Source organism: Cetorhinus maximus, chromosome 4 (genome assembly GCF_964194155.1).
Source record: "Cetorhinus maximus chromosome 4, sCetMax3.hap1.1, whole genome shotgun sequence".
Classification (NCBI taxonomy): Eukaryota; Metazoa; Chordata; class Chondrichthyes; order Lamniformes; family Cetorhinidae; genus Cetorhinus; species Cetorhinus maximus.
The window spans coordinates 126462782-126486444 of record NC_135882.1 but is presented as its reverse complement, the minus strand read 5'-3'; the positions used below and the strand labels follow the sequence as shown (position 1 = coordinate 126486444).

The 23663-nt window shown below is 44.2% G+C and overlaps 1 protein-coding gene and 1 long non-coding RNA gene across 4 annotated transcripts; both read right to left on the bottom strand.

The window, feature by feature from the left end:
- Positions 1-17447: 17447 nt before the first annotated feature.
- LOC144679866 (uncharacterized) lies at positions 17448-22399 on the bottom strand. The gene is made up of 2 exons (XR_013576435.1): positions 22278-22399; positions 17448-19519 (listed from the first exon to the last, which is right to left on the bottom strand). It is a non-coding gene; the product is annotated as an uncharacterized LOC144679866 (long non-coding RNA).
- pdp1 (pyruvate dehydrogenase phosphatase catalytic subunit 1) lies at positions 17448-22858 on the bottom strand. 3 transcript variants are annotated; one of them, XM_078540745.1, is made up of 2 exons: positions 22749-22858; positions 17448-22045 (listed from the first exon to the last, which is right to left on the bottom strand). In XM_078540745.1, exon 2 carries the CDS (start codon positions 22000-22002, stop codon positions 20380-20382), a length of 1623 nt encoding a protein of 540 aa, XP_078396871.1. In that variant the 5' UTR covers positions 22003-22045; positions 22749-22858; the 3' UTR covers positions 17448-20379. The 3 variants fall into 3 exon arrangements, with proteins under 3 accessions (XP_078396871.1, XP_078396873.1, XP_078396872.1); XM_078540747.1 differs by lacking the exon at positions 22749-22858 and adding an exon at positions 22611-22721; XM_078540746.1 differs by lacking the exon at positions 22749-22858 and adding an exon at positions 22284-22400.
- Positions 22859-23663: the final 805 nt, after the last annotated feature.

Below are 23663 nucleotides of genomic sequence, written 5' to 3'. Positions count from 1 at the left end.
TCAGCAGAGACGATGTGAATGAAATTTGCATTTTTAGATATGTGGAGAAGCATTTGGTTTTCAAAGGGACATGATAAGATTTTTTCAAATGGCAAGAGGTGATGGCATAGTGGTATTGTTGCTGGGGTAATAATCCAGAGACTGAGATTAAGGCTCTGGGGACCAGGGTTCGAATGCAATAAAAATCTGGAATTAAAATAATGACCGTGAAACTGTTGTTGATTGTTGTAAAAACCCATTTGGTTCACTTAGGGTAGTTCACTCCTTTCCCTTTAGGGAAAGAAACCTGCCATCCTTACCTGGCCTGGCCTACATGTGATTCCAGACCCACAGCAATGTAGTTGACTCTGAAATGGCCATTCATTTGTATCAAACCGCTACAAAGTCTCAAAAAAGGAATGAAACCGGCGGACCACCTGGCATCAACCTAGGCATCGGAAAAGACAAGGCAAACTCAGCCCTGTTGACCCTGCAAAGTCTTCCTTACTAACATCTGGGGGCTAGTACCGAAATTGGGAGATCTGTCTCACAAATTAGTCAAGCAACAGCCTGACATAGTCATACTCAAGGAATCATACCTTACAGTTCATGTCCCAGACACCACCACCAACATCCCACCGGAAGTGGCAGCACAGTGCTATACTGTTGGGAGGGAGTTGCCCTGACAGTCCTCAACATCGACTCTGTACCCCATGAAGTCTCATGGCATCAGGTCAAACATGGTCAAGGAAACCTCCTGATTACCATGTACTGCCCTCGCTCAGCTGATGAATCAGAGTTCATCCATGTTAAGCACCACTTGGAGGAAGCACTGAGGGTGGCAAGGGCACAGAATGTACTCTGGGTGGGGACTTCAATGTCCATCACCAAGAATGGCTCGGTAGCACCACTATTGACCGAGCTGGCTGAGTTCTAAAGGACCCAGCTGCCAGACTGAGTCTGTGGGAGGTGGTGAGGGAACCAAAAAGAGGGAAAAACATACTTGACCTCATTCTCACCATATCTGCCTGCTGCAGATATATTTGTTCATGACAGTATCTGTAGAAGTGACCACCACATAGTCGTTATGGAGATGAAGTCCCACCTTCACATTGAGGATACCCTACATCGTGTTGTGTGGCACTACCACCATGCTAAATGGGATAAATTTTGAACAGATCTAGTAACTCAAGACTGGGCATCAATGAGGTGCTGTGGGCCATCAGCAGGAGCAGAATTGTACTCAAATACAATCTGTGAGCTATGGCGCTGCATATCCCCCACTCTACCATTATCATCAAGCCAGGGAATCAACCCTGGTTCAATGAAGAGTGCAGGAGGGCATGCCAGGAGCAGCACCAGACTGCCTAAAAGTGAGGTGTCAACCTGGTGAAGCTATAACACAGGACTACATGTGTGCAAAACAGCATAAGCAACAAGTGTCAGACAGAGCAAAGCGATCCCACAACCAATAGGTCAGATCTAAGCTCTGCAGTCCTGCCACAGTCAGTCGTAAATGGTGGTGGACAATTAAACAACTCAATGGAGGAAGAGGCTGCACAAATATCCCCATCCTCAATAATGGGGGGTGCATAGCACATCAGTGCAAAAAATAAGGCTGAAGCATTTGCTACAATCTTCAGACAGAAGTGCCAAGTAGATAATCCATCTCAGCCTCCTCCGGAAGTCCCCAGCATCATAGATGCCAGTTTTCAGTCAATTCGATTCACTCCACATGGTATCAAGAAATGACTGAAGGCACTGGGTCTTGCAAAGACTATGGGCCCTGACAATATTCCAGCAATGGTACTGAAGACTTGTGCTCCAGAACTTGCCATGCCCCTAGCCAAGCTGTTCCAGTACAGCTAGAACACTGGCATCTACCCAACTATGCAGAAAATTGCCCAGGTATGTCCTGTACACAAAAAGCAGGACAAATCCAACCTGGCCAGTTACTGATCCATCAGTCCACTCTCGATCATCACTAAAGTAATGGAAGGGGTCATCAACAGTGCTATCAAGCAGCACTTGCTCAGCAATAACCTGCTCACTGACACCCAGCTTGGGTTCCGCCAGGGCCACCCAGCTCCTGACCTCATTACAGCCTTGGTTCAAACATGGACAAAAGAGCTGAACTTCCGAGGTGAGGTGAGAGTGACTGCCCTTGACATCAAGGCATTGTGCATTTTTAATATGATATTTTAGTGGGTTTCAGGTACAAGTAAATAGCTTGGATCTAACATTTGCATTTTTAGATAGGTTGAGAGTTTGTTTGAATATCAAAGCATAGTCAGAGGTAACAAGAAACATTTTTGCATCTTACAGCAGTTCATTTGGTTAATTGAAGAGGCTATATTATATTTTACTGATCCAAAAGTTGAGACAAAATAGAAATATGAAAGATTTCATATTTGGAAGGATTTGAGTTTCAAAGAGGTGTGAGACCAATGGAACCTGAGATGAAAAAGTGGAGGGGGGGAGGTATTTTAGCATTGTTGTGAAGAGCTGAAGTGGTGCTGGTTGGCTGTTAGCTGTTCACTGTGTGAGGAAGATGTCCTGGAAACAGTTCTAGGCTGGGAGAAGGTGCAGTTTGAATCAGCCATCCTGTCAAGACAGAAAAGACTTTGGCTGCAAAAAAGTAGTCTTGTTCTAAAGTTTTGGATTTCCACAGTGGCATGGAAGGGAGTTTAAGAGGTTGTGTGGTATGTCTTTATTAAAGCTCCGGCAGTTTGCCTTGGATATTATTAATGGATCCTTATAGTTAAACATCCGTAAGGGAGTGTTACCGTAAAGGTGTTTACTTATGGGTCTGACCAAGTAGGGAGTCTTTTGAGGGAATGATTGTAAGACTAATTTTAACTGTGTAACTGTAATCTTGTGTGCTTAAGTTTTCTTTTCTTCTTGTTAATAAAGCTTTTACTTTTAATTTTAAAATCCCAGAAGCATTACTGGACTTCTTGCTGCTGAGATAAGTACATTTTCTTCTCATTTTCAGAATAGCAAAATAAAAGGGTATGGCCTGTAAGCCAAGTTTCCCTCTGGGATTTGGTTTGCTCAGTAATTAACATTGGCTGTGGTCATAACAAATTGTATTTCCATATTTTAAAAGAAATTACAGGGCAGAATTTTTCCTTCGGCGTGCAGGCACGTGACCCACCCACTCGAGCGTGAAATAGCGTGTGATGGCGTCGGGCGAGTGTCTCAACGTCATCGTGCATTCGCGCGATATTTCGGTCGGTGGCGCATGCAAGAGTTAGTAGCGTGCCCTCCGACAATGAAGAGGCCTATTAAGGCTATTAACTTTGTAATTGACGGAGATTTTTTGTTGCCTGTCCAATGTTACACTTGGCAGGCAAGTGAATCAGCCAGGCGGCTTTTGTCTTTTTGAGGAAACCTCATCAAAGGGCGGGACGAGGTTTCCAATATTAATTTTTTAAAAAATGTTTGGACAGAATTTTCATCATCCATATGTGCAGGTGACTGATTCTGATGCATGGACATTTTTTACGGCATTTTAAAATCTTTATTTATTGCTCTTGGATTCTTCAGCTCCCTGAGGCATCTCTCTGCCTTCAGGGAGCTTTCATTCCGTGCTCCCCCACGCCCGCACTGACTTCAGTTCTCACCTTCCTCCCATCCCCACTTTGGCAGCGCTGAGCATTTCAGCGTGCCTTTCGCGCTGGCTGGCCGCTTATTGAGCAGGCAGCATGAAATCGTGGTCAGGGGCTGATCACGGTCGGCGGTCCGGTCCCCGGCCAACCCCAGACCCGCCGATCTCGGTCATCCACTGAACTAAAAATCCTGCCCATAGTTTTTGAATTTTTGGTTCTAACATGCCTCCATCCTTAAGAAAAGGTATACCATTTCCAAATGTGTTTCATTGCAAAGTGTACAGGAAGAGGTATAAACAATATATAAAACATGAACATCCCTAAAAATCTCATGATTTCCCATTTAGTTTTAGAGACAGGGAATTCCATCAAAGCCTGTACTTCTGCTGTTCTAGGCAGCACTTGTCCTTGCCCGATGATATGCCCTTGATAAGTTGCTCGTGGTTTTGCGAACTCAATCTTGGCAAGGTTTATTAGTAGATCTGCCAGCTGCAACTGTTTAAATAGGGCTTTCAATTTATTTAAATGATCTTTCCAAGTGTTGCTGTAAATCAATACATCATTCAAGTAAACTACACAATTAGGAGCACTGGTTACAACTTGATTCATTAGTCTTTGCAGCTGGAACATTTGTTAGCCTGAATGGCTTTACGTGGCATTGGTATAGCCCATTTGGCATGACAAAAGCCAATATCGCCTTAGTTCGCGATGTGAAAGGTCATTGCCAATATCCCTTCAGTAAATCTACCTTAGTAAGGAACGTGTCACTGCCAACCCTCTCCATACAATCTTCTAGATGAGGGATTGGGTAGGAATCCGTTTTTGTTGCTGCATGAACCTTCCTATAATCTATGCAGAATCTGGTGGATCCATCAGGTTTTGGCACTAAAACTACTGGAGAACACCAACTGCTTTGACTAGGGTCAATTTGATGATTTTTAAACTTATATTGAATTTCTGCTTTCACTTGAGCTTGTTTCTCTGGACTTAAATAATAAGGATTTTGTTTTATAGAAGATTTCCCTACATTCATGGCTAAGGGTGTGCATCCTGGTTTACCCCTACAGATTCTTTTAAATTCTGTAAGTAAGCTCACTAGATCTCTCGTTTTTCTGCCTCTAAGTATGAAAATATGGTGCCTGACTGTGCTAATATTTTAGTGTTAGCTAACTGGATAGTCGGAGGTTCAATTTGTAAACTGTGTAAGGCTGGGATTTTCTGGCCCCAACATGGTGGGACCCGTTGTGGGAGATTCGGCAATCCAGCCAAAAGTCTATCGACTTTCAGCAGGGCCAGATGATCCTGGCGGCAGGCGGGGCTGGGAAATCCCGCCTTAAGGGCGGAATCATTTCAGATTTGCACTAAGTGCGGTAGAGTACGGGCAAAGTGACATTTTACCTGCAGGCCACAATGGCGGATTTTCACGCTGTATCATCCCAAACCCGCCACATTAATTATGCGTTCCTGGGAAACACACCATTTCCATGGCGGGGGCGCACTGACATTTGCCCCACCATGCCATTACCTCACCACTTGAATCATGCTGGGCGCCACATTTAAAGTCCAGCCACGTGCACACCTCTCACCGCTTCTAGCCCAGGACTGCCGCATGGAAGACAGGATGGCCCCAAAAGGCAAAATGACTGCAGCCCCCCACTTCAGGGACTCGCCCCTTGAGCGCCATTTGAATGCCCCGGAGGTCTACCTTCTACCCCTTCTCTGGCTGCAGGATGAGCAGCTGCATCACCAATCCAGCATGGGAGGCGGTGGCAGCGGTGGTCAGCACCAATGCCCTGCAAAAGAGGACATCCACCCAGTGCCGAAACAGGATGAATGGCCTCATCTGTTCTGCCAGGGTAACTCACTTTTCTCATCACTCTCAACTCACAAACCCATCACACATCCACAGGGACCTCACACCTCAAGGGACAACACCACAACTCTCACACACACCCTCACATCTCCATCAGGCTCATATCCTCTGGAGCTCACGTCCTCAGCCCATCCATGGCTCCACTCACCACACAAACATTCTACCATGAAGTGGTGCCCACATGTGCTTGTATGGAGGTCTCTATACACTCTGCTCATGCTCTCTCCATCTGTTTTCATGCAGGAGAAACCTGTTCACATCAGCAAGAAGAGGTCCAGACCGGGGTGGTGTGACTCACATTAGGTCCCTTACTCACTTTGAGGTGTGTGCCATCGCACTGACTGGTGAGGGCATGGACCGTGCCTGCGGTGACGGGGAGGTCGGCGGCAAACACCTTCGTGAGGATCCTGCACCACATCATCCCTCTCTCAACACAAATGTGAGTGCTGTCTCTCTCTCCTGCTTTAGGCTTTGCTGCTATGCACTGCTGATCTCCACTTTGGTTGACAGGGAGCTCTGCCAAGTGACCATCACCCTCAGCCAGTCCCTCAACTCAATTCAGGTCTTCACCTCCTGTCAAGAGGACACCTCCTCCATTGAAGAGCTGGAAATAAGCAGCCTGGAAGACCCGTCACAGCGCTTACCCGCACCCCGCACCAGTGCAGAGACATACACCTCATTGCGAGTTAGATCTAGAGCAGGCTCGGGTTCACAATCAGGCGGTCACCGCACGGACACATGTCCGCAGCAGGAGGAAGCAGGTTTGGCCAAGCTCCTGGCACACGGAGGACTGCTGGGGATCAGGCATCTGTGAGGTCCAAATCAGATGAGGGGCCTCTGGATTTGGCCTTCCAACTCATTCTGGAGAGTCAGCAGAAGGCGTGGGAACATCATGCTGAGCTGTTGGAAGCCCTCAACAGAGAGGCATGTGAGTCAGAGGAGTGCGTCCGCCTGCTCTCTAATGAAGTAGTGCCTACGTGTGCTTGTATGGAGCTATCAGTGGGGAAGATGGCAGACCCTGGTCAAGCAGAAAACGGAGATGTGTGCATACCTGCGCTCAATTGTAGGAGCCATGGGTGAGTTCCTGCAGTGGCAACGCGAGAGGGAAACAGGGCACCTTGACGTCCCTCCAGATGCTCCCTCCCCTTAAAGAGTCAAGCTGGGGCCTCCGGCCACCCGAAGGGAGGAGAAGCGGCAGCTGGACACCCCTGGGTCATCCACTCAGGAATCTCAGAGGCTGTACTGTCCCACTGAGCCCCTCAACCTCATCCTCTGTCACCGCAGAGGGAGCAGCTGGCCAACAAGTGGGGAAGGGAGAAGTTGTGTGTGTTTGTGTGTGTATGTGTGTGTTGCAGGGCCTTTCGGAGCCTCATGTAAGCACTCTCCCGCCCACGCAGATCCTTCACATATCACACTCGCCTCAATCTCCTGAGCATTTTGAATGCTGCCTGCTGGGGTTCACTTTCAGTTATCCATCTGAGCCGACCTGTATCTCCACCCACCCAAAGATCACACTCCCATGCAGCACCTGATCTCGCCCAACACGACTGTTGTTTCACTTTCAATTTAGACAGCATGGTCTTGATTCACTTTTTCGTAAGCTCCCCCATATTAACCCTCCCCCAGTCACTCATTTCCTTTCCCCTATCACTGTTGACCTCCCTGGCATCACATTCCAGCTCCCCTCTGTGACCTATCAGCCACAGCCTTTTCCTTCAGGGATGTCCAGGTGAATGTGCACATTCGCTTCCTTTCCGAAAATCCCACCCCCATCCACTGTCACCTTTCCCACCCCGGGGTCTGTGTGTGCCTCTGAGACCCCATTAACCATCCTTGCCATCCTTCCTACTGCTAGCGTCGAATTCTCACCCTCCCACCCTACCATTTCATTCTGCCCTTGGTCATTCTCACCATTCCCTTTTACCACGCCCACTCTTAGTTCGCTTCCCAGGAGGCAGCCATGGGCTCATTAGAGCCCTCCCTTTTACGTTCCCCTGGACATCCTCCTCTCTGGACCCCTTCCTCCCTCCATACCCCTTCCCCCCTTGGAACCCTACCGCCCTCGGAACCCCTTCCCCCTCCTTGGAGCCCCTTGCCCTCTTGGAACCCCTTCCCCCTCTGGACTCCCCCCAACTTGGTCCTCCCCCCCCCAACTTATTCCACCCCTGCTTAGTCCTTCCCCCTTCCTGACTCCTTCAGATATCCTTACTTCTTCCGTCACCCTTATTCGTTCCCCCGCTCACAACTCTTTCCTCCAGCCTTACTTCTTCCTCAAGCATTACTCCTTTCCCCTTCTGACTCCTTCAGACACCCTTTCTTCTTCGTGTTTCAAAATAGCAAATATAAGGCATGCACTTGATGGGCTGCACTTGGAGGTGAGTACAGAGTAACATTGCTCAACGCTCACCCAGGTTGCCTGTTGGACTTCAAGCTTGATGCGTGTTGGATGCATGGGGGCAAGAGCTGCCCTGTGGCTGAGGCAACTTGGGGGCAAGGGCCTGCTTTCGGGATCCTGCTGTGTGGCAGTGGCATCCTCCTCGGCCTTTGGAGCTGAAGCTGCTGAGGTCACAGGAAGAGGGGATTTGGATGGGCTAGACATTCCCGGAGTCACCTTGATGGACGGCCCTGGGGGGGGATACACCTGCTGATCCTCCTCCCTATGCCCGAGGGCCCCTGGCTGACTCCTTGAAGAGAAGGGGTAGCTGGACTGAGATCTGGCTGCCCCACACCCCTCATGTGTACACACTGTTGGAGGCCAACTATGGTGTTGATGATGGAGTTCAGTCCACGCCGCAGTGCAGGAGTGACATCCTGGACCAAGGTCTCCATGGAAGTGGTCTGTGAAACAGGACACATCACTCACAGCATGGTTGTCTGATGGATGTTGCACTGCTGAACCCTCACTTGGTAGAACACCGCCGACCTCACCACTAGCACAGGAACAGTCTAGGACCTCGCCGTCCAGCTGGATGGCTCTGTTTTCAAAGTCCATGAGGAACTGGTTTCAGGCATTCCTCCACCAGTCTGTGACCTTTCTTTCTTGTTGTGTGCCAGCTTATCCTGCATGAATAGAGGTGGAGAGAGTTTAAGCAGGCTGCCTGCCAGGCCATATGATAGGTTTGCCTGGCATGTGAGGGTGGTTGAGTGCGATGAAAGTGTGTAAGAGAGTGAATGGTGATGTCCCTGCAGAAGAATTTAGACAGGTTAGGAGAATGGGCAAAGAAGTGGCAGATGGAATACAACGTGGGGAAGTGTGAGGTCATGCACTTTGGTAGGAAGAATAGAGGCATAGACTATTTTCTAAATGGGGAGAGAATTCAGAAATCTGCAGTGCAAAGGGACTTGGGAGTCCTAGTCCAGGATTCTCTTAAGGTTACAAAAATTAAAAAATACCTGGAAAAACTCAGCAGGTCTGGTAGCATCGGCGGAGAAGAGTACAGTTGACGTTTCGAGTCCTCATGACCCTTCAACAGAACTAAGAACTAACTTAGTTCTATTGAAGGGTCATGAGGACTCGAAACGTCAACCGTACTCTTCTCCGCCTATGCTGCCAGACCTGCTGAGTTTTTCCAGGTATTTTTTATTTTTTGTTTTGGATTTCCAGCATCCGCAGTTTTTTGTTTTTTTCTCTTAAGATTAACTTGCAGGTTGAGTTGGTAGTTAGGAAGGCAAATGCAATGTTGGCATTTATTTCGAGAGGACTAGAATATAAAAGTAGGGATGTGCTGCTGAGGCTTTATAAGGCTCTGGTCAGACCACATTTAGAATATTGTGAGCAATTTTGGGCCCTGTATCTCAGGAAGAATGTGCTGGCCCTGGAGAGGGTCCAGAGGAGGTTCACGAGAATGATCCCAGGAATGAAAGGCTTAACATATGAGGAACGTTTGAGCACTCTGGGTCTATACTCGATGGAGTTTAGAAGGATGAGGGGGGATCTGATTGAAATTTACAGAATACTGAAAGGCCTGGATAGAGTGGACGTGGGGAAGATGTTTCCATTAGTAGGAGAGACTAGGACCCGAGGGCACAGCCTCAGAGTAAAGGGAAGACCTTTTAGAACAGAGATGAAGAGAAACTTCTTTAGCCAGAGAGTGGTGAATCTATGGAATTCATTGCCACAGAAGGCTGAGGAGGCCAGGTCATTGAGTGTATTTAAGACAGAGATAGATAGGTTCTTGATTGGTAAGGGGGTCAAAGGTTACGGGGAGAAGGCGGGAGAATGGGGTTGAGAAACTTATCAGCCATGATTGAATGGCGGAGCAGACTAGATGGGCCGAATGGCCTAATTTCTGCTCCTATGTCTTATGGTCTTATAACAGTGAGTGAGGGCCCTGTGGATGTGTGATGGATTTGTGAGTGTGAGTTGAGAGTGATGAGGAGATCATTCATCTTCTTGCAACACTGGATGGCTGTCATCTTTTGCAGGGCATTGGCACTGACCACCACAGCCATCGCCTCTCAGGCCGGTTTAGTGATGTAGCTGCCCATCCTGCGGTCAGATTGGGGGTAGAGGACATCATGGTAGGCCTCCATGGCATCCAAAAGACATTCCAAGGATGTGAGATTGAAACTGGGGGCTGCAGTCTTCTTGCATTCTGGGGCCATGTCTTCTGTGCAGCAGTCCTGGGCTGGAAGCACTGAGAAGTGTGCGCATGGCTGCACTTTAAATATGGCGCCCGGCGGTGAGGTGATGGAGTGGTGGGTGAATGGGAGCCCGGCTGCCATGAAAACAGCATGTTTCCTGGGAATGCATAATTAATGCGGCGGGTTATGGACAATATGGCGTGAGAAGCCGCCGTTGCAGCTGGCCGGTAAAACGTTATTTTACCCGCCCGCTACCGCACTTAGTGCAAATCTGGGGTAATTCTGCCCATAATCTAACATAGAGGATTTGTCCCTTGTCCTCAAAACTTTTCTTTTATTAACTTCAGGGGACCTCTTATCTCATGTCCATAAATTAATTCAAAAGGGCTAAAACCAGTAGATTCATTCAGTGAATCTCTGGTGGCAAATAAGTCCAGTCCCTTGTCCTAATCATGGGGATATTAATGACAATATGCTTTAATCATTGTTTTGAGAGTCTGATGGTATCTCTCTAAAACTCCTTGCAGCTGTGGATGATATGCTGTGGATTTTAACTGTTTTATACTTCAACTACTCATTATGTTTTGAAAAAATTTAGACTTAAATTTGGAGCCTTGGTCTGACTGGATCTCCACCTGTAATCCAGATTGAGAAAAAAAATTGGGTTAACTTCTCTCCCACTACTTCAGCTGTACTTGTTCTTGAAGGGATGGCCTCTGGAAATTGAGTTGTCAGATCCATAATAGTAAGGATATTCTGGTGTCCTGCTTTTGCTTTTTCCTGCTTTTTCATAATGTTCTTGTGCAGCCTACTAACGCCCTACTAAATGGCTCCCCAAAAACTGGTATGGGAATTAAGGATGACGGTTTGATTGTAGGTTATGGTTTTCCCACCATCTGGCACATATGGCACATTTTACAAAACTGCACCACATCCTTCTGAAGACCTGGCCACTAAAGCTGTTGGTTTGTCCACACTTGAGTTTTCCGCATCCCTACACATACTGCCATTGGAATTTCATGTGCTTTCTGTAATATCCCTTTATGATATTTGGGCAGTACCACTGTCTGATGAACAACTGTCCACTCTTCATCTGCAGGTCCGTGAGGATGTCTCCACTCCCTTATTAGTATCTTATTTTCAATATAATAGCATTCTCTAATTTCTTTAGCTTCAGTTTGAGCTGATTGTACTATCTTACTTAACTCCGGATCAGCTTGTTGAGCCTTAACTAGAGAAGATTTATTAAACATCCCTTTTGGATTATCTAAGTCTTTAAAGAAGGCTTAAAGAAACTAACGGCTAACTAAATATCTGTCTGTGGTATCACTTTGACCTCCGATAATGGACTTTGCTTCGCCACTGCAAAAGTTGACACACACAAAGGAAAAATTCCTGGAAACTTTTCCTGTATCTGCTCTATCTCTTTAACCTCACTTAGGTTTTCCATAATTATGGGAGCAGCTACTACCTTCGCTCCACCTAAATCGTTTCCCAGGAGTAAGTGAACTCCATCTACAGGTAACTTTTGGACAACCCCTACCATCACTGTCCAAGACATTAGGTCACACTACAAGTACAGCTGGTACAAAGGTACAGATATATACTCCCCGCCAGTACCATTTATTAAAACTTTGGCTTTTAATGTGCTTTCTGGGGGAAAAGTTATACCTTTCCACAGCAAAAGTGTTTGAGTGGCTCCCATATCTTTTAATATAATTATAGGTTTAGCTGACTCATTTGAGGGACAAGAGGTTACTTTTCCCCTTGACAAAAATTCTTTATAACTTCCATGTATCTCATTCACCTCTTCTGAACTCACAGCAGTGTTCACACTTGTTTTCACTGCTATAGTTTAAGCTACCACTTGATCGGTTGTATTTTCAGTCAGGGTTCCTTTTCCTGAATCACCCTTACATACCCCAATAAGTCTAATGGATTTCCTGCGCAACTTCCAGCAATCTCCATTAATGTGTCCCACCTTGCTGCAATGGAAACATTTAGGCCTTTGAATATCACTTCCAACCTTAGCACCTTCCTTTTTGGTCTGAGGAGGATTTTCCGGGGCATTCTTAGTTTCCCTTCTCTTCCCTGGCTATTTGCCTTCCTTTCATCTTCCCACCTTCCATCCTTCTCAGTTTGTGGGAGTGAGGGGAAAGGGTTTGAATTTATGGACCAGCTCATAATCATTAGCTATCTCCACTGCCTGTTTAGCTGTTGCAACCCTGCGGTCTTCAACATGGTTTCTATCTACAGGAGGAAGTGAGTTTTTAAATTCTTCCAGGAGAATTGTTTCCCTAAGAGCTTCATACATTGCACCTACTTTTAATGCCCATATCCAAAGGTCAAAATTACTTTGCTTTACTCTCTTAAATTCAATAAAAGTCTGCCCAGGCTGTTTCCTTATGTTTCAAAATTTCTGCCTGTATGCTTCAGGGACCAACTCATATGCATTACAAATAGCCTTTTTTGCTGCCTTATAATCCACAGAAACCTCTCCTGAAAGTGATGCATAAACCTCAGGAGCTCAACCCACTAACCTACTCTGTAGGAACAATGTCCAGATTTCTTTTGGTCACTTCATTTGCTTAGCTACCTTCTCAAATGAAATAAAGAATGCAAACTTTGGAAGGGCATGCACAAATTTAAACATCTCCCCGCTGGGTTTTGGGTTGGGAGTGGTTTTATCGTCATCAGAACTTTCCCCGGCATCTGAGGCCTTTTTGTTTAATGCCAGCCTTTTAAACTGGTATTCCCTTTCTTGATCCTTCTCTCTTTCCTCCCTTGCTAACTCCTCGGGCCAAGTTCACATTTCCATTTCTCTTTTTCCTCCAATTCAAGATTTTTCAGTTTGTTTTCATGCTCAAGCTGCCTCACTTGCAACTGAATCTTAGCTAACTCAACCTCTGGTCTCTCTTGTATCCCTTTCAATTTCAAATGCTGAGCTATTATCTTAGCTATGCCTGTTTTCCTCACCCCTATGGTTAAATCTAATTCCAATTTATCTGCCAAACCCATTAGTTTAGTCTTGAATACTTTTTGCAAACCAGTCTGTTATGATGTGGCAGATAATATGTGCCAGGCAGACCAAATCCATAAAGGAAACTTGAAACAAAAATAAAAAATGCTGGAAAAACTCAGCAGGTCTGACAGCATCAGTGGAGAGAAAGACAGAATTAACATTTTGAGTCCATATGACTCTTCTCCAGAGCTAAAGGGAAGTAGAAATGTGGTGAAATATGTATGCTGTTTAAGGGAGTTGGAACAGGTGAAGCTGGATAGAAGGCCAACAATAGGTGGATGCAGAGATTGCGAAAGATGTCATAAACAAAAGATCAAAAGGTTGTTAATAGTGGTGGTACTGGCTAAAGGAGGTGCTAATGGTGACATTAAGAGTGGAAAGCAGAATGTGATAATGGCAGGACCAGGGTAAGCACTCTGGAAAGTGACAGATGGCCCTAGTGGGGGTGGGTTGGAGGGGAAGTGATGGTGCTGGGAAAGAAGGTCAAAAAGGCTAAAAGCTGGGGATAAAACAATGAATAAAAATGGAAGTAAATTTAAAAAATAATAATAATGAAAATAATTGGAAATAAATAAATATATATTACATTTTTAAAAATGAATATAGAAAAATGGGGGATCAAAAAGGGGCAGGGAAATTTGGTTGCACTATTACAATGGTTTTGCAATTTATATTTATTACAAGATATGTGCACTGGATTCAGAATAATAAGTCCAAGACCTTTAGAGATTTAAAAATTAAATTAAAATATTTATTAACAAAATAAAAGATTTCCAGCACATACATAAGACTACAATTACTTACTATTATAATAGCTCCTAAAATTCCTAATTAATCTGACTGCCAGTTACACTCTCCCTTTAAGGCAACAGTCCAAAATAGATTTTAGATTTAAAACAGAATCAGCAAGTCAACACTATACCCACTTGACAGTGTAATTCCAAATAGTTTTTCCCCAACTTCAGTTTTGTTATATAGCAGACTTATGCACAAATGGCTGGAGACTTCATTAAGGCTATTTCTTACACTCCTATTAGATCTTATGTGGCCTTCTTCCACATAGCCTTTCATTCTCCTTTGTTTCTTTCGTTTTAACATGTAAATTCTATTGTTCCATATGTCTTTGAAACTGTATCTTCCTCATAATATAAAACTTACATGTTGCCAATATTGTCAGTAACCTTTGGGAAAAATAAACACATTCCTTAGCCCTGCTTAACTTGTTAGTTGTAAGCAGACTAAGGTCCCTCTGAAATCCAAATAATCCCTTCATTTATCTAAAAATGAAAATTCCCTTCACACCTTACATGCTAAGCCAGCATCCATGTTTACTCATTAGCATGTCAAGCACCTAGCTTCTTTTGATGATTTAAAGCTTGCAGTCTATTTGATTCCAAACGTAATTAAATCACAGGCAGACCCAACTATATTTACCCCCCTAAACCTACTTCACAATAAACCAAAAATATGAAAATTATTATACTTTTGTCACAAGTCAGTGTTACATCTTCCATCTTCTCTAGAAATGTCTTAACTTTCAAAGCCATTTGGTTCACTAATGTATAAGAAACTTGGCAGCTGTCCTTTTATCCTTTACCAATTATTATTATTCCACATCCAATTACCCATCGTGCGCTTTTCAAAACCTGCAAAAGCCCCCAACCTATGTTACGACTGGGATGGGAGAAATGCATCTAGCCCCACTACTCCACAGGTCATACCATTAGTGTAAGTGTTTAATTCATATACCAAATTAGCCAATTAATTACCTTAGCTACTGTTAGAATCAGAATAAAAGAGACTTTAACCAGGCTTCTTTCAATAAATGATTTATTATAAACCGAAACTTATTTTTTAAAACAAGTTGCACGAACTGGTTAACTCATAATTTGTAATCTGGAAGTGTAACTATCTAACCCTGCAGAGATGGGCGGTTGAAGAAAAAAAGCTTTATAAAAAGGATAAAGCTCTCAGGTTTTGAGGCTGTCGATCTGGTGCTCCCTTGTACAAGGACGGATTGCTAGTCCTTGTCTGGAGGTTCTCGACAACGAAGCTTCAGCATGGAGGAGAACAGAGCCAGATGAATCCTTCTCAACCTCTCGCATTTCCAAATGCAGACAAGTTCCACTGACATGAGGATTCTGATACTGATAACCACACTGTATTTCAAGCAAGGCAAGGAGAGCACGAGCTGGTCAGCTTTTCCTCTTCTCAGTTCATTCCCAACCGAGTTCAAAACAACAAGTTCAAAACATAACTCATCTCTGTCAGGTGATTTCCAGTAAATCACTAGGACCTTTGCCTTTAAAGCTGTTTTTTTCATCAATTAAAGTAATTTCAGTTCAAAAAAGCAATTAGCTCTCCTGCTTAAGGGCTATGCTGGTCAATTAGCTGAAGTCATGTGATTTCTTAGAAAAGGCATGCTTGCTCACAGCCCAAGGTGAACTTATGGCCTTTTTAAAAAAGTACCATCTACCCTTTCCTCACGAGACTAAATAGTTGGTTTCATCACATTAACCCCTCTACTGATAGATCACCTTCCTACTGAGTTTTCCCTTCCCCCCCTCCCCGTTTCCTCTTTTCATCCTTATCCACCTCACTCTTCCTCCCTTCAACTTTCCCATTTGTCACTTTTCTCCCTCTCCACTTACCTCCCATACCACCTTTCCTTCCTCTACCCTCCCCTATTTCTCCTTTTAATCTCTCCTTCGCCCTCCTTTTTTCACTTAATCAGCAAACCATGCCCGATTGCATGCTCCTGGCTATTCAGTGCCAGAAAGATTAAAATGGTGTACTATATGAGTCTTTGACTGTTCATGACCAGTGATGCAAGAATATTGCAGAAATGGATAGTGTCAAGATGTGTGCCTTGGATGCTTAACTGCAAAATGAAAAGGACAACACTGTTTTTGTGCAAGACGTTGGTTACATCATATTTAGAAGAGTTTCCAGTGTTAGTCCCCTCACATGGTAGGTTTTGTAAAGGCCTTTGTTACAGACACATGGGCAAGATGGATTGAATTATTACTGTTCCTCTCTTCTGCCCGTGACAGTAGTTTAATTTCTAATTCAATTTGTTTCCCCTAGTATCCTTTCCATTGCAGAAATGGGCCGTGGCGTTTTCCAAACCCCAGTGTATGAAGTCCGATGTTAAAGATAACTCGAGCAAATTCCTCCTGTACCCTTCATTCCTGCAGATCCATCACAGAGGCCAGAGGGTGAGGGAGAGGATGAAGATAACAATGAGGAGCTGGAAACAAGATGGAATTCTTTCTCATCATTTGTGAGAACAATGGAAGAATGATGAAGAAGATGGAGAGGTTAAGGCCAAGGACTTCCTACAGTGCTCAACCCAACTATTCCCCTGCCAAAACCTACTTGGTCTTGTACAAAGTCAATTGCTTGGTCACCTTGTGTCTAAGTATGTAAAGTGCTAGAGGGAATTAGAAAGTATCAGTAAGGGTGACTGTCAGAGTATAATGAAAATGGAGGAGTGGTGTGTGGTGAAAACAGAGGCTGAGAAGGCTGAAAGTCATGGGACACACCCAAAAGAAAGATACTTATAGAACCTCAGAGCAACGTGTAAGTTCGGAGTTTAGTCTCCAAGGCTATGTTGCAAATGATACAGATGACTCTAGAGACCGCAGTCAACATCAAGGGACCTACTTCTTCACCGTACACATCAATGGAACATGTGGTAGCTTCATTAAAATTGCAACAAATCATGACCTATGAAGTGGCCAGGGACCAGTTTGTACTTGCATGAAGGTGGGGGCACTGATTTTATTGAACCAGGAAGGGCCAGTTGGAATACTGATGTCAAATCAGGCACAGAAAGCAAAGTAAAAGAGGAAATAAATATTGGATTGAGGAACAAAAAGTAAAAATGGCAACATTTTTCAAATCTAGAGTTAAAATCTGAAGGACTGCAGTTCCACACTTGTAAGTTAATTTCCAGTGGCAGAGCAGAGATGTTGCTTCAGACTTACCACGCTGTTAAAAGGGTGGAATGAACAAGCCCTAAGTTATAGAGAGTTTAATACGTATATAAATCTGTTGAGTACAGCAACTTTATACTCTTCCATGCATTTCAAAGGTCAGTCTTACTGAAATAGCATTATCGCACAGCTTTTTGTGGAGCATGGTCACTAGGAGAGCAAATTCGGAATTTGCATGTGTAACTGCACTTGTGGTTGCTGGAAGAGCTGTCTGATTTACACTTTAATAATGGTGAGCACTGATAGCCTCACCATTCTTTTGACAATATCAAAACAAAAAATTTATTTAGTCTATGACTAGTGGAACTTACAACACAAGAGTAACTTTAATGCTTCAAAAAAATTGTACATTTTAAATATTAGAAAACGTTAAAAGTAAATAACGTCTTTATAAAGCATACTTATTAAAAAACATAAATAGTTGGCAGTAAAGCAGATACAATGATCAACAGTAGAGGCTACAACAATCAGTAATTGTTCAAATATAAAACTTTCAGCATAACTTGTAACAGGCTTTATCCATTCACAGTACAGCAATTTACAATGAAACCTTTTGATACAGAACAGCCGTGATGTAACAGGTTTTACAAGTTCAATCACTGTCTTACTCAATAATCATATAAAGAGCAATCAGTAGGCTGAACAGTGCAGATGAAATTCAACATGCATAAATATAAAGTATTGCACACAAGAAGGAAAAACAGTAGGCAATAAAAAACCTGAATGGCATTGAGTTAAAGGTGAAGTTAAGGGCATAAGTATGCTTGTTGCTTGACATGTCCAGTCAATGGAGCAGTTAGATTGTGGACAATGTGCACATGCAGGAGCCCAGATACTGCACATGTTTAAGCTGCTTTGTCATTAATCACACTAACATTAATGACAAATAGAACGTTACACTATATAGTGAAAATATAGGGCAGAGATGAGATGCTTAAACTGTATAGTGCTCTTATCAGACATAACCCTACATAGTTGTTGGTCACCTGATTCAAATAGTACATGCAAGGCCTGGAAGGTGATTAAAGAAATGCTTTGAGACTGATCCACTGTGCCAGGGTGATGAGTAATGAGGAAAGACTAGAAACAATGATTCATTTTGCCTCGAAAGGGTGTCACAGGAGTGAGTCACACTAAAATAAGATTGACTTTAAAGGTCGAGAGTTACTTAAACTGGCACAGGTATGAACAAGGAGGAAAGCTTAGGATTTTGTTCCCCCCAGGAATTTATTTCGCATACAGTGATCAACATGTGAAATGGGCATCCAAGTAGCATAGTGGAAGCAAAAATATTGAATCATGTAAGAAACAGGTAGTGATTGGGGGAGGTGGAATGAGGAAAAAATGGTAACTGTTGTTCTGAATGTTACCATCGATGGGATATCCACCATTTGCACACGAGCACATTCATGTAAACTTTATTGATGTCTTAAGTTGTCTGTCTCAATTTGGCACTATAATATCCTGAAAAGTTATTCACCTTTTGATGGTCAGTGCAATATCAGCATAGCAATATATGGTGTAGCTATTTTTGGATTGACAGAATAGCTTTACAATACTCCATATACACACTAAGCTAACTTTTCAATATGGTACCTCTAGAAATTATTTTTTTAATTTACATTTTATCTTTTGAAAAAAATGCTGTCAACATGAGATTTGTTACTGATGTAAATATAAAAACAGAATTGTGGGTTAAAAAAAGTCCAGTAATGGAGTTCCTTGTATTTTACAGGAAAAAAATTACATCAGAATTAATGTTTCAGATAGTACAGTATACCTTGATATATACATAGATAAATACAGATCTTCCTTTAACAAAATATATTTACAGCTGTAGCTATATGTTGTTTGCTCACTTATTTTATCATACACATATTCACTCACTACAACATAAATAGCAAAAAATAAATCATAAGGAATACTGAAATAAAGCCAATGCAAACCACACTTATTGCATCTCAATTCAGGGTCCTGCTTTTAAGTATATGACCTGTAGGATGCTTGTAAATTGCACAAAATGTAAGGGGACAGTCAAGGCTTTCCCACAACATACAATAGTTATTCAAGTGATGAATACAATTCAGATCAATATACGATCATCTATTATTTCAGCCTAGGATTTTTCAGAGTACAGACTAATAGTTAAGAGGCCTAAAAGATCGTTTAAACATATTGATACCACATGCTTCATAATTGTCAGTTTACAACTTATGCTGCAATGGTGCCATTTGACAAAATCAGAACAAAATTATAAATTACAGCACTCCAGGCCGTTCAAACACGTTCCACCATAAAAGGCGATTGTCAATGACCTGAGATTTGCATGAAATGCACACTATCAGCTCTCATATTTGCTTGTAAAATACTGAAGAACAGCTCAAAAATACCAAAAAGTCAGATTTTTTTAAAAAGAATTTTCTCCTGAAGATAGATCTTAGGTGTTAAACAACTTTTTTTCTGTATATGTAGAGCAAAAATTACAGCACAGATTAAAACATATCAAAACATCCTTTTCTTATCCTTCTCCTAAGTATATATGATAAATCTATGGGAGATTGAAAACAGAGGGCATTACTTTCCACATACAATCATAAAATTACAAACACAATAACCTTCCAACGACAGTGCATCACAACCTTCACTGCAGGAAAATTGGTTACTCTTGAAAGAACTCCTACAACACAGTTAAACTTGTGAATGCAATTCTTAGAAGAGACTATTTAAAAAGTTTTATCTCAACTACTCCTGCAACACAAAATGCAAACTGCAGTGCAGACTATAAATAGCAGCTGTAAACAACCTGCATTTATATTTTAATTCAGATTATAGGAAGCCAGCATCTGAACTAGAATACAAAAGCAACTACAAACACTACAACTGTTATGTTCCATTTCCACCTTCTAGAACTATGCCGTGGAGATAAGATATAAATTTACAATATCATATTCATTAAACTTCTTGTAATTCACAGAAATGTCTATAATCGTGATTTTATCTTCAGTTCCATTGTACCTAGTGACTCTCAAACCATTTTCCATTTCATACAAAGCTAAATATTTGACTATAAGCTCACCAGCTTATACCTATCTTGCTTATTTAAATAGTTATGTATTGCAGAATTATTCCAACTTAAAACAGTAAGCCACCTAATTCTGACTTCCAGAGTCCAAGCCATTACAAATGACCTGACCACAATAAATGCCTGCTTATTTCAAAAATAAATGTGTTAAATTACAATTCTGGTAAAATTTCCTCAACTTGTGCATTCAAACTTCTGTTGACCTAGGTTTACTATGCAAAGACTAAATTTTAGTTTTCTACATGCTTGTAATGTGTATTTATAACATGGGAATTAAACTGCACTATTGTAATTGTTATATCATCTCTATACATTCGTGCCAGTTCTTCAGGAAGGCTTAGCATCTTGGATAATCGCTCGTGATCAATAGCCCCAAACTCATTTTGGCCAACTGCATGCCGTATAAGATGAGTTGCAGAATTTTGATCCTCAAATGCAGATGAAATGCGCTCTCTCCTCTCCATTAATAGGCCATGCATCTGACCAAGAGTCACTTTGTAACCCCCAACAGATATAGGCTGCTGAAGGTGGACACCAGTTAGATGCTCCCCAACAATTCTCACGACTTCTTCCCTATGTAATATTTCCCACAGCCCATCTGTGGCTAATACAAGAAATTTGTCCTGAGGCCTTAGCTTATGGTAAGTAACTTCAGGCTGCGCTGTTAGATATGGGGGAGTGTGGTAATTAGGTGGGAAGAATTTTGTGCATTCATTCTCATTTAACAGCTCTGGGCCAGACTCCAACACCCGTTTCTGCAGATCTATACTCCACTTGAACTTAACATCTCCAAAAGCTCTAAATGGCATTAGCAAGGAAAGTAGACGGTCTTGTTTAATAACAGTTTTTGCTTCCGATTTTGGGTGTTCAGACTTAATCCTTTCCACTTCGCTCTTGTTCTGTGCATTATGGTCATTGGACAGTGTGAGTGCAGACCAGGCTCCATCCTCCTCCTGAACACCAAGCACAGCTCTGCTGTCTCCAGTATTTGCAATATGCAAGTCTACACCATCTATGTGTGCAACACAGGCAGTTGCACCAGAAAACGCCACTCGCAACTGCCAATAATTGAGAAAGGAGCTACTGTTACCCACTTGAGCTTCCAATGAAATATCATTATCAAGCCTTTTGAATGAATTTGTCAAAGCTTCTATTGCATCAGGGGTCTCCTCAGTGTGGAGATCAATTAGCTCTTGCCAGTAGGTTCTTAAGCTATCAAAATACATTTTTGAAGCCTCCTTACTGAAGTAGTCAATAGGATGTTTGTGCCACTGTAAAAGTGGCAATACCACACCACCATTTTCCACTGCATTCTCTATTTCCAGTAAGGTTTCCTGATTTAGCAAAGCAACAGCAATATAATAAAATAGTCTTTCACTGACTGCCTGTGCACAGGCACACCCTGCATGCCCATCTATAACGCTAAGCAGCATACCTCTGGTCTGCATGCAGGTAGCTGCACACCTTCGATCTTCAACTGGAGAATTAGATGGCAACTGGTTAGAGTCAAAACCCAGAACAGAACTAACATTCTTCCCATCAAATTCAGGTACTTTAAAACTGTACTCATTTGCCTTCAGGATGCTGTTAACTTGAGGAGGAGTAAGGTTATAAAACTGTGCAACTGTGGTCCTGTAGTTCCTTAAATGGAAATGTCCGAATAAGTCTTCAGATTTGCCCCGTTTGAACAAGGGTCTTGGAAAAGTCTTTCGCAGGGATCTGGCTGCTGCCTGCCAACTGATTTGTGTAGTTAAGTAACTCTGGAAACAAAGATGGCGGCAGGCCGTGACATACACTCTGCTTAACTCTCCATTTCTAAATGCTGGAAAAACAAGCTGTATTGGCACCAACATTTCACCAGACGAAATTGTACAGAGACAACTTTTCCAGCATTTCCTACAAAAACGGGGGAGGGAAAAAAACAAATTACCTCTATTGTTCCTATGCATAAACCCATTACCAGAATGAGGAAAACAATGTAAAATACTTATTACAATAATTTTAGGTGATTTAATAGTATATATTTGTTGATATTGCTCAATAAGTGCCTTGGGATGTAGCAAAACATTGCAAGACATTTAACAGAATCAATAATACTTCCGTGCGGTATAATTAGCTTAATAAAAACGATTACCTAATTTTCAATTACAAGTCTGTCTCTCGCCTGCCCTGCTGAGGGCTTCCAGCATTTTCTGCTTTCATTTGAGTTACAAGTTATTGTTGTGTTTTGGCTCCAATGTTCAGCTACATAACAGTCGGTTTACAGTTTACTGGTTATCCGGTGGCCTCTTTGCTCAATGGATGCTTTACACATTTGGAATCCGAACCCCAGCGCGCGGACAACGCCGCTTCCGGCCAACGTGTTCTACACACATCCGACCGGGAGTCGCCCAGAACATAGGTTAACAATCGGTCTGACGGACACCAACCAGCCATCTGCAGCCCGCAGTGCCGCACCCACCTGGCTCATCCACACAACGCTGGTGCTCGGCTTTATTACCCCAGCCGCCTCGCCAGGCTTTTACAACGCTGGTACACGGAGAGTCACCGATACCGGCCGGCCACTCGATTGGGAACCCGCTGAACGCCCAGTACGAACCTGCCAGTCACAGCCCTGAAGGTGGCCCAGCACTGCAGGCCCTCGAGACACCAACAAACACTAACGACTACCCGCGCGCGAACGCGCTCCCAATGTTTGACATTGAGAGCAGCCCCGCCCCCCTCCGCGCTGATTGGCTGACCAGGGTGAGGGGGGAGGGGGGAGAACTGCGGGGATGCTGAGCTGCGCGGGGGGAATGAAGGGGGGATGCTGAGCTGGGGGGTGGGGGGGATGCTGAGCTGGGGGGTGGGGGGGATGCTGAGCTGGGGGGTGGGGGGGATGCTGAGCTGGGGGGAGGGGGGGATGCTGAGCTGGGGGATGCTGGGGAGGGGGGATGCTGAGCTGGGGGGAGGGGGGATGCTGAGCTGGGGGGAGGGGGGATGCTGGGGTGGGGGGAGGGGGATGCTGGGGTGGGGGGAGGGGGATGCTGGGGTGGGGGGAGGGGGGATGCTGGGGTGGGGGGAGGGGGGGGATGCTGAGCTGGGGGGAGCGGGGGATGCTGAGCTGGGGGGAGGGGGGATGCTGAGCTGGGGGGAGGGGGGAATGCTGAGCTGGGGGGAGGGGTGATGCTGGGGAGGGGGGATGCTGAGCTGGGGGGAGGAGGGGATGCTGGGGAGGGGGGATGCTGAGCTGGGGGGAGGGGGGGATGCTGAGCTGGGGGGAGGGGGGATGCTGGGGAGGGGGGATGCTGAGCTGGGGGGAGGAGGGGATGCTGAGCTGGGGGGAGGGGGGGATGCTGGGGAGGGGGGATGCTGGGGTGGGGGGAGGGGGGATGCTGGGGTGGGGGGAGGGGGGATGCTGGGGTGGGGGGAGGGGGGATGCTGAGCTGCGGGGGGGTGGGGATGCTGAGCTGCGGAGAGGGGGGGAGGGAGGAGGAGGAGGGGGAGGAGGAGGAGGGGGGTGAGGGGAGGAGGA